Below are 11079 nucleotides of genomic sequence, written 5' to 3' on the forward strand. Positions count from 1 at the left end.
TGCCAGGAATGTAATAGACAGATGTCAGGGCCAAGGTAGAGGTCGGACGAGCTTGTCCAATCCCACAAACTGGGGCTTTGGTTCCATCCGCAAGGGTAAAAGACGGTAAATGATCAGAATAAGTAAGAGATGTAAAGAGTTCCTTATTACCACAGAGATGATCAGTAGCACCGGAGTCAAATATCCAAGTGTCAAGTGATGTAGAATGAGAAACACAAGCAACGAGATTACCAGTATAAGGCTGAGACTGAGGAGAAGCCTTCCTGAGAGGGGTTTGGAGTGCAGCACAGTCTGAACCTGAACCAAATGATGCTTTGTCTGACTTAGCTATATTTGCAACAATAGAAGGAGAGTTAACCTCCGAGAGATCAGGAGATGCTGCTGCCATTTAAAGATAAAATATAAAAGCCGTAAACGAAGGCAAACGATATCCAATCAAGAAGAACCACGCGTCTAAGGTCAGACCCACAGAGAAACAATCAAAGATCCAGAAAGGGGAGGAGAAGACGAGCTTCTCTGTCCAAGACCGGCCGGAAAAAGTCGCCGGAATAGTGCTCACGCGCCGGCAGAAGGTGGCGCGTGAAGCCCACGCGCAGTGAAGACAGGTGGCGCGTGACGGCGCGTGGGAGATGCGTTGCTGACCGGACCACCACAGACCTGGTCGCCGGGAAGAAAGGGTCCTGATCGCGTGAAGTTTGGTCGGAAAAGTCGTCGGAAAAAGTCTCCGGTTGCCTGAACAGTGATTCTGACGGCGGGCGGTGGTTCCGGTGGCCGTCGAAGGTGCTGGCGCGTTTGGAAAAATCACTCAGAGGCTGTTTACAACCCTAGAAGGCTTGCCGGAAGGACGCACGGCAAGAAAGAGGACTCCTAAGCAGTGGGCTTAGGTTTTTAAAGCAAAAAAAAAAACAAGGTTTCTGAGCGGAAGCGAGGGTTCCTAGAATGAAAGAGCTCTGATACCAAGTTAAATGTAAAAGAATACGTTGTGTATTGATCTGTGTCAAGGAGTTACAATATATAGAGACCCTAATGGGCTTAAGTGTAAGGCCCAAACCTAATCCAAACCTAATCCTAATACAGTCAGAATACAGTCAGACTATTTACGGATAAGACAGAATCCAACCATATCTAATCAAATCTAATCATATCTAATATTTTAACAATATCTTTATAATCTTAATTTATTTCTGGGTTATAATAATTTTATGTTTATAAATTTATAGATTTCATAACGTTATTTTAGAAATAAACGCAGATAACTAATTCATTGCATATTTTACCTACTTAATATTCAATATTTTTATTTAAAGATAAATCAAATATTGAAAAGAAATAGGTATGATAAGTATAAAAAATGATAAGCATGATATCATATTTCTATAAACTTATAGTGCTAGCCTGCTAGGTGTCAGTGAGTTTAGGATTGATAGAAAAACTCAAAAAAGAAAGAGGATGAACAGGAAGACGAAGACGAAGGAGAAGGAGAAGGAGAAGGAGAAGAAAGTCGATGAAGTGGAACAATTATTGCAAAGTGCGCAAGACGAGATCATGTTAAATCTCTCCCTCAATTCCCACATAGCTCGTGCTTCTCCTTCTGCTGAAAAGGATAGTGATCTGGATCGTCGATTCCATGCCCTCAAAATGAAAAGCGATTCTCCTCTTCTTCCTCCTCCTCTTCAAGATCATGAACTGAAATCTGTTTTGGGAGAAGATCTCTCTGCCAGATTCGCCGCTCTCAAAGCCAAATCATCATCTGATCCATTAACCCCCACCGTCGCTACATCCAACGCTCACACCCTATACGATTATGAAGAAGAAAGCGAAGACGAAGAGGTTCAAGTTCAGAAATTAATCGAATGGGCTAAGGATGCTGCTCGTCTCAATCCTTCTCCTCCGTCCTCCGATGATGACCAAGAAACGTAAAAAAGCTATGTTCTATAATTTTTTCAAGTTCAAAGGAATACTTGTCCTTAGTATTTTACAATTAGAAAATCGATACATAGAAAAACTCACTAATCAGCATGGTACCGATTCTTAAATTTTTTTGAACTGATGTTTGGTCAATGTTTTTTTATGCTGATTCAAACCGAACCGGTTTTAGTGGTTTCATTCGGGAAATCGGCGAACTGAATTATTTTTATTTTATTTTATTTTTGAACTGATTTTAGTTCTGAACTAGTTGAGGACCAATTATAAGGAAAAATAAAATAAAAATACTAATAGTTGAAGACTAGTTCGCTTGGTTCTCTGAACAGATTTAAACGAAATAGTTCGGTAATAGTTATACTTAATAAGTGCATTCTCCATATGTATTAATATTATTATACTTGCATACGGGTAATAGTTAATAGTACTAAGTACTCCAGCTTTGTTGATTACTTTGTACTTCAATCTGATTCAACATACATGCATTTTATAACATTACATATTTGGGTTTATCATCTATCATTTAACATGACCACAAAAAATTTCCTACACACAACATTTTGTGAAGCTCGCAGCGAAAAAAAATTCGGCACGCAAAACGAATCTTTATAACATAACATAATCACTTTTCCTATAACATAACTATTATAAAACCCTACATATTTATTATGTTTGTAATGATCATGACTCTATTCTTACCTTCCTTGTTTATTGATCTTTTTGTCAAGCTAATGATGTGATTTCATGTGAGATGACTATTGAATAATATTAGTTTTAGTATGTAACGAAATAATGAAACTAATATGACTGTATTAGTTTCGATTTTTCAAAGTATCAGTCAACTTGTAGAGTTGCTTTACTATTTTATATTGCAAATAAGCACAGAATTATCACTACTAGCATTTTACCCTTTTATTTTAACAATAGAAGAGAATAGCTGGTTGACATTTCTTGTACTTATTCTTTAAAATAGGATCACTTGTTAATGGATTATATTTGAAGTTGGATGTCATTTCCTTCCAAGTAGTTGGGTCATGTTTATAAAAATCTTCCTGATTGTTTGTAATACCACTTTGAAAGTCAAAAAAATGATTCATGACTTGCTTTATTACCTACCTGTGAAAATATTTATTTACAATCTTACTGTTCGATATTTCCTAAACTTCTCTGTTGGAAAATTACAGCCTATATTTAATAGTGATTGTGTACAAAAATGGACATTTTTTGCTGGTGCAATTTAAATCAAATGCAGGTTCCCTTGTTAAAAGTGATCATTCTTTCTATCTCTAAGTGTACCACTATAACTGTTTTAACTCTCAGATTATGCAAGACATGCTTTGAAATTCAAATTCAACTAGTAAATAGTTCCATTTTCAAGCCTAGTTTAGCTTTTCATAGTTTTAGCTAAGAACTGTAACACCTTGGGTGATTGCCCTGCTTCATTGTGTGGAAGAGCTTAATGAAGATAAATATTGTTGGGCCTGTTATCTAGACTAGAGTGCAAACTTTGTAAATGTGATGCCAAAGGCTTCTCTACTTCTGACACTTTTGTTCGAGTCTTTGATTACCTATTACCATTACTTTAGGATTATATCATGTTTTTCTCTCTGTTCTGTTCTGTTTCAGAATTTTCCTGTAGCTGGGACTCTCTTTGCAGTCATTACCATTATATTTTATTTGTTTTTGGAGTCATCTGGTGTGTTTCGTTGATGTGGATCATGTAGTGAATTTAGCATTCAAAGAACTTTCAGCAAGGAAATGAAATCTTATATCATGATATATCGACCATGCTTCTATATGGAACAAATTAACCTTACTCTTTTTAGGCCAACAAAGATGTAACTGCTTACTGAAAATCAAAAGTTAGGTTACCCAATGATAGAACTTAAGCAATTTAAGCCTATAGTATGTTTGGGAAACAAAGCGGCTACAAACAGAAATCACATTTCAACCAACCAGAATGGTAAGTGCAAAAACACATGCTCTGAAAGAAACTGGTATACAAGCCGTCATAATTTTTAATGATATCACCTTACTTCCTCCATGCACAATCATTGAAGAAGCATTAGGTTTTTGCTGTCAGCTGGGTGAAGAAAGCTGAAGATATAGAGGAAAAAAACAAGCATGGAGTGCTTGTTTCCACCAACCCATATCATAACCAAAAGAATCATTATCTGCACAAAATACGACTTTCAATACATAACAGTTATATTGTATTTACATGACCTCCCACCGAGCCTGTGTCAGGGATGATGCAATGCAACCTGTTTTTGAGTTTGATAACTTATCGGTTACTGCTCTTGCTGCCATCGCATCCCCACTGATCTCTGCTGTGAAAGATCTCGAATGAATTTTATGATTGTGATCTCTTGCTGCCATTATTTTCCATTTTTTAGTACATCTGCTGAAAAAAAAATGCCAACATGTTCTTCATTTTTGACTCAGCTGCTGAAAAAGTGTCCTGGTAACTTGTGTGATTATTAGCACTTTGGCACAACAACGGGGCTAACCCATTCTTTATCTGTTGTATATATCATCTTAAGTTTCTTGAGCTATGCTGAACTTGATCTTGTTATAATATATGTTAAGCATATAGCTTTTCTTTCAAATTTTAACTGTTTAACACATTTATAAACTTATTTTCTCTGTCATAAATTTCATTTACTACTATGTAAGTTGTATAAAACAGCTCCCACATTGTAATTGTGTACAGTTTCATTGTTTCCTGACTTCCTGAAAGGGGTATTCTGCGAAAAGGGAACATGACAGGAGAAATTATCTGGTATGAAGTCTAGGAAACAGTCAAAGTCATACATTAATTATGACATAAAGCAAGGAAAAATATCTGGGTAATTTGAGTCATCTAGTTTTAAATCTTCTAGGGATTCCTTCTATTTAAAATTGTGCAAGATGAACTTGTGACAAAACAAATCTTGGAGCACAAACAGTGTCAAAGTTATTTGATTGTATTCATACTGTCTCTTATTAAAAAATCTGAATTTTTTTCAATTCCCCGTATAAGTTGAAGTGATGAAGTATGACACTTGTGTTAACTGAAGAAGAAAAGGTAAGAAACTTATGTACATACCTCCCCTTAGTTGGAGGTACAAGATTTTCATCCCATGCAACAAAATACAGGTCTCCATCAAGGTCACTCCCAGAAGCTTTCTCACCCTTCCGAGGATAAACAAGACAATCAGAAAAATGATGTAATTCTGGAGCATCCAATGCTTCCTAAATGAAGTGGAGCGAAGTCACCAACTGAAACTCTACTTGGCCAAAAAATAGGTAACTTGCTAACGCATATTGACAAAGTCATGGACAGCTCCTTTGGCTAAAGGATGAGCAGAAAACATGCAAATGATGAAGGATGTCGTCGTTATATAATGCTCTATTTGGTTTCGAAAATTTGGCTACGAAGTTTTTTTCTTTTTTTTCTTTTTAATTTAATATGGATGACCTCTGAATAATATGCTCATGAACCATGAAGAAAACTGTTCTGGGCCCTCCCAACAGGTTCCGTAGGGTCTAGAAGCAATAGACTAGGATAAAATAAGATTCATTATCCTATCTCCTATCAGTTAGACTCTCGTTGGGACACTAACCTCATCTACAGATAATGAGTTAAATTTCTCAAGGACACATATCTTAATCTCTATTCTCTTAGTTGTTATTGTGTACATACCTCATGTGTTTGGCCTTGCGCCTATATTATTGTTCCCGGTGATCTCATCCATTGGGATGTCTCTTCCATAGACCACTGCCATTGTGTAGGTCATAAGTTGTGTGATCTTCAGTCATATATTTTTTATCCTCTCGGATCGATCATGCAAATGATGAAGGCTGTCGTCATTGTATAATGCTCTCTTTGGCTACGAATTTTTTTTTTTTTAATTTAATATGAATGACCTCTGCATAATATGCTCAAGTACCATGAGGAAAACACTCAACGAATGGAGGGATTTTGAGAACATAACGACTAATATATAATAAATGAAGCTGAATACTATGAAAATGAAATGCTATGTAGCACCGATACCGACACGAGACACGTGACACGATACGACACGATATTCTGACACGTTAATTCTAAAAATTGTTAGATTTCGACACGTTAGGACACATTTTGATATTAAATAATATTTTTAATTTATATAGTGTATATTATATTTAATATTCAATAATTTAACAAAAAAATGAAATTAGACTTATAATATTCATCAATTTTGGAAAGAAACATAAGGTATCCCAAATATTTATATTAAACTCAATAAAATGGTAATCGTAATCCAACGATCTAATAGTTGAAACTAAAAACTCAACGCAACACATCCTTTGAAACTTTTTTTGAATTTCTATAACGTGTGTTGGAGTGTCGGATATGACACGCTAGAGTTTTTGAAGTGTCGGCACTTCATTGATGAAATGCTCTTTTGGCGTAGCATGGATATATTGCTCCAGCTCAGGCTCTTAGCACAAAGTGACTAACATCTTAACTTACCTTTTTTCTTGGCTGTAAATATAAAAGCTATGAAATTCCAAAATTGTTCATATTCTTGAAATAGCCTTAAATTTTACTCCCCCCATTTTGTTTCATCTGAAAGTTTTTTTTTTTTAGTCAAATGAAACATTAGTTGTTTCCTAAATTTTTTTTTCTCATTTTACACTGGTGTAAGACTTAGAATCTTGATCATTAATTCACTTGTATCCAATGACTCATATTACTAAAAAAATTGAGCCCTTAGATATAAGTGGATTTAACGGACAAGATTAAGAGTGTAACTTACACTGGTGTAAAATGATCCTGACTCAATAATAATAATGTTTTGAATATTTTATTAAAAATGAATTTATGCAAAAATTTATATTCAATTAAATTTAATTATTTTATCTTGTAATCATAATTATTTAATAACGTCATTAATTCTTGTGTACCTACTCAGATAAAATGGTAACGGATTTCAAAGTTTTAAATATGAAGGAACCTTTCCAAAGTAGTGTGACTTTCTCAGTACTCATTGAAAGATGCACTGTGAAATTACTCTCCCAAATTTGTGATAACCAATTATACGAGGCTGAGAGTTCAACTTCATCATTTTTTATGTCTAGAAGCTTAGCGTAAGAAACAAGTACTAACAACCATTGAATTTATTCCCATATATCTCTAAACCATAACAAGAGGAGAGTAATTAAGATACCTGCATTTCTCTAGTTGGGTCAACAAATACATAAAACTAAAATATTTCATAAAAATGAAATCTCAAAAAGGAGCACTCTTAGTCTGAATTCAACGTGCTATATAAAGCACTTGCCCTGCATGTGTTTAAATGTAACTTGAAGAAGCAATTCTACTACTTGTTCTCATATATCTGTCGATCATTGAGGATCACGTTTGATGTGAGCATAAGGGTCAAAGCTGTTAATAAGAGTAGCAGAGGCAGATGCAACATCATCCCTATAGAACCCCACTGAATTGGGGTCAAACATTGCATATCCATAAGAAGAACCTGGTGGTTGTGGTTGTGGTTGTGGTGTTGGTGGTGGTGGTGGCAGAGAATAAGGCATTGTAAGAGTGCTGCTGCGCCTGAGAGAAGAGGGTTCTCCTTCAATGTCACGGTAACGGTGAAGGTAAAGGATAAGAGGGTGAACGTAATCATCAAAGCCAAGCTTTCCCATTGCCCAAAGCAAATCCTCTGCGGTTACTGTTTTCCTTTGCTCACGCTGGCATCTCTCATTGGCTTCTGAGGTTATGAAGCTTATGTATTCAGACACACACTCTTGTATTGTCTCTTTTGCATCATCTGATATTTTCGCATGTGATGGAAGAATCCTTCTCATTATCCTTATCACATTCGCTATTGGCATGTACTGATCCTGTTCCCTCAACCCTGCCATTTATTTCAATATTGCAATCCAACACTCACAAAAAAAATACTTGTTCAACCTGAAAAAAATATGAACACAGATAATTACATATATTAAAGCAGAGAGTTTCAACTTTCAAGCATAAGCATATATATATATATGTAATTGAAAAAAAATAAAAAATAAAATTTTTTCTTTGTGGGGCTTCCTGAAACAACAAACAAAAGATTATGGTAAGTCTCAAAACTTCACCTTGCTAGCTAGTACTAGTAATGAGTAAGTTATTTTGAGAAAATGTTCATGAACCCATATTTATGCAGGGTTGGAGGAGGGTGCATGCATGTACAGTAACAGCAATGAATCAGCAATGGACAAAAGTAGAGTAAAGGGTGGCAATAGCAATAGTGGGTTTATTGAAGAGACAAGGTGTGTATGACAGAAGGATTTATTGAAGAGGCTACCGTTTACCACAGAACCTAAAATACAAAAGAAAACATAAAGTTCTCAGAATCTGCCAACAAAGAAACATTTATTACTCTTGAAAATCTCACTATATTTAATGCAGTTTGAATTTTGTTTTAATGCCTCATTAATACTAATTTTACTTTGATTTAGATGACTAAATTGCCTTAGGGCGATCAATGCTCTGAAGGAACCCTTTGAAAACATCTCCCAAGTGGCAACAGTCTCTAGGAACTGCAAGCCACACCTATATTCCATAACAACTTTCTATGCATAAATTAAATTTGTAACTGATTTAATAGAAGAGAAGACCAGACCTTCTCGTTGACCATGAGGATGATGGACATAAATTATATCCTTACTCTTATTCTCTCTCTCTCTCTTGATTAGAAGTGGATTTGGATATGTTAAAAATTGATCACGTGAATATATTATTTGATCACGATCATTCATTGATGATGCGATAAGAGAAAAAAAAATGTATAATTTTTAAATGAGTAATTGTAATCAAATAACATTACTATTTTTTCAAACGAGAGGATCCAAATTCGAGAAAAAAAAAATGTATGATTTTTAAATGAGTAGTTGTAATCAAATAACATGACCATCTTTTCAAACGAGAGGATACAAATTCATTAGAATTACAGGAGCCAAGATTTTAGCACCTCTTATGCACCTCCACTTGGCTATTGTCAGTGCAAATACATCTGAAGCGCTAATTGGGCTCGTATTGGCAACAATGTTTCACAAAGTTTACCAATTTCACAGGTATTATAGCATATACATCATTCTTAACTGATTTTTAGGTTATTATGAATAACTTTTATATATTTTTTAATCTTTTATTGCTCTAATTCAAATACGATTTTCACTTTTCTTTTAGGCCTAAAAGAGGGGTGGACTGTATAATAACGCTAACTTGTAAATGGTGAATTTGGAATTGGATTAAGAATTTAATCTTGATTAAGAGAGGTTAATTAGATAAGAGGTCTAATTATGTAAAATAAAGTTTTTTTGGGCAAAAATACAATTAGTGAAAATTTTGGGATAAAATTGCAATTACGCAAAAATTATCTGAAACTTGAAAATAATGTAGTATGAAACTATGAAATCACGTTGACGAAGGTTAGAATTATGTAAAAATGGATAAGTTATGAATCATGGAGGATTTAACACGAAGGTTATGAAAGTTGGAAATGGCCTTGAAGGCCGATGCATGCTGGAGGGAAAAACAAAACTTTTTCATTGCGGAACACACATGCATTCAAGATCATGCTTTAGGAAAGCATGATGTTACCTTGTTCGTGAAAACTCGTGATGATCAAGGTAGGTCTGAAGGGTTCAGACCCTCTAACGTTGATCCACACCACCACTGCGTCTAGGTGCAAGAACTCCTTCTTGTGAAACTGCCAAGTGATCACTACAATGAGGCTTGCTAAGCGCACACTGTGTGAAGAGAAAGGCTAGGTAAAAGTCTTTGAAAGAGTGAAGCTTTCAATGTGAAAACTTCACAAAAGTGGCGTAGGAGAGGAGAAGAGAATGACTTGGTTGGTTTTATAAAAACCCTAGAAAGAACATATACATAGAGTCGCACAAGAGGAGCCTATTTGTTAAAAAAAAAAAATCAGATTTTTAATCAATAAAAATCCCTTCCAAAAAGGCGCTCCATCAAAGAGAGAGAATATGATTTGTTGCAAATCAAATCTCATCAAATCTTGCCAACAACATCCTATCATATCTTTATGATATATAAGGTTCAAAACCTAATCAAATATCTGATCATAAATCATCATATAATCAGTTATATGGTGCGCCCCATATAGCCTAAATAATGACCAGATACATTTGAGTAGTTGCATTCAAACTTGAATCAAATCACTCAAATATTCTCCCAACATATCGTATCTTCTGGAGCTGATTCTGATGACTAACCAACAGCCAAATCAGCACCCCAAATCTTCTTAGATTATGTCCAAAAGATTTCCTCTTGATATGTTCCAACAAGATCTCATCTTATCCTTTTGTTATGAAACAACTTTTCATAGCCAATTCAAATTCGAATTTCAAACATTTGAATTCAAACTTTCAAACACTTAAATTTTAAATTCAAATTCAAATTCTAAATTCAAATTCAAATTTCAAAATTCAAATTTCAAATTTCAAATTTCAAAATTCAAATTCAAATTTCAAAATTCGAATTTCAAAATTCGAATTCAAAATTCAAAATTCAAAATTCAAATTTCAAATTTCAAATTTCAAATTCAAAATTCAACATTTAAACATTTGATAATTAATTTACCTAATTAAATTAATTAGTAATGTCTTGGACTATCCAAGCCCATTACTTAGATCCATGCGCCCTCCACCCTATCTGTGGAGTTCCAAACTACTTCTTGGGCTAATAACAATTGTTAGGCCCAATACCATTAATGCTAGAGCATCTAGACAATTAGGTGTTAGTGTGTGACCCATTAGGTCCAACATAGCCACTGACATAAATGGGTTTGGGCCCAATAAGCCCACAACCCATCTAATGACAACATAGAGCACTAGCAATGCTTTGTTGCCCCAGAACTAGTTAGATCAGTGACTTGATCATCCTATTGCACATATTTGGTTGCCGTATATATTTCCTTTCGTCTCGGTTACCTTCCCATAAAACCTAGGGTAAGGAAGCGTATCAACCCCTGCAGTTTAGGGTAAGCTTTATTCGAAATAGGGAATCTTCAATTTACAGACTCTAAAGGCAGATCATCTCATGATCTCTTTTACTATGCATAGATTCCCGAGTCCCTGTAAATGTCATCCCGATTTCTCCGATTTACAGAT

General features: G+C 34.9%; 2 protein-coding genes across 2 annotated transcripts; one reads left to right on the forward strand and one right to left on the reverse strand.

Annotated features, from left to right (window-relative positions):
• Window positions 1–1402: 1402 nt before the first annotated feature.
• Window positions 1403–3764, forward strand: LOC133307408 (uncharacterized). The gene has a single exon (XM_061507919.1). It carries the CDS (start codon window positions 1450–1452, stop codon window positions 1918–1920), a length of 471 nt encoding a protein of 156 aa, XP_061363903.1. The 5' UTR covers window positions 1403–1449; the 3' UTR covers window positions 1921–3764.
• A 3535-nt stretch (window positions 3765–7299) lies between these two features.
• On the reverse strand, window positions 7300–7818 carry LOC133307407 (nuclear transcription factor Y subunit B-9-like). The gene has a single exon (XM_061507918.1). The coding sequence runs from the start codon at window positions 7816–7818 to the stop codon at window positions 7300–7302; it is 519 nt and encodes a 172-aa protein (XP_061363902.1).
• Window positions 7819–11079: the final 3261 nt, after the last annotated feature.

Source organism: Gastrolobium bilobum, unplaced genomic scaffold (assembly GCF_033153095.1).
Source record: "Gastrolobium bilobum isolate Gb01-03AN ecotype WA unplaced genomic scaffold, APGP_CSIRO_Gbil_v1 utg325656, whole genome shotgun sequence".
Taxonomy (NCBI): Eukaryota; Viridiplantae; Streptophyta; class Magnoliopsida; order Fabales; family Fabaceae; genus Gastrolobium; species Gastrolobium bilobum.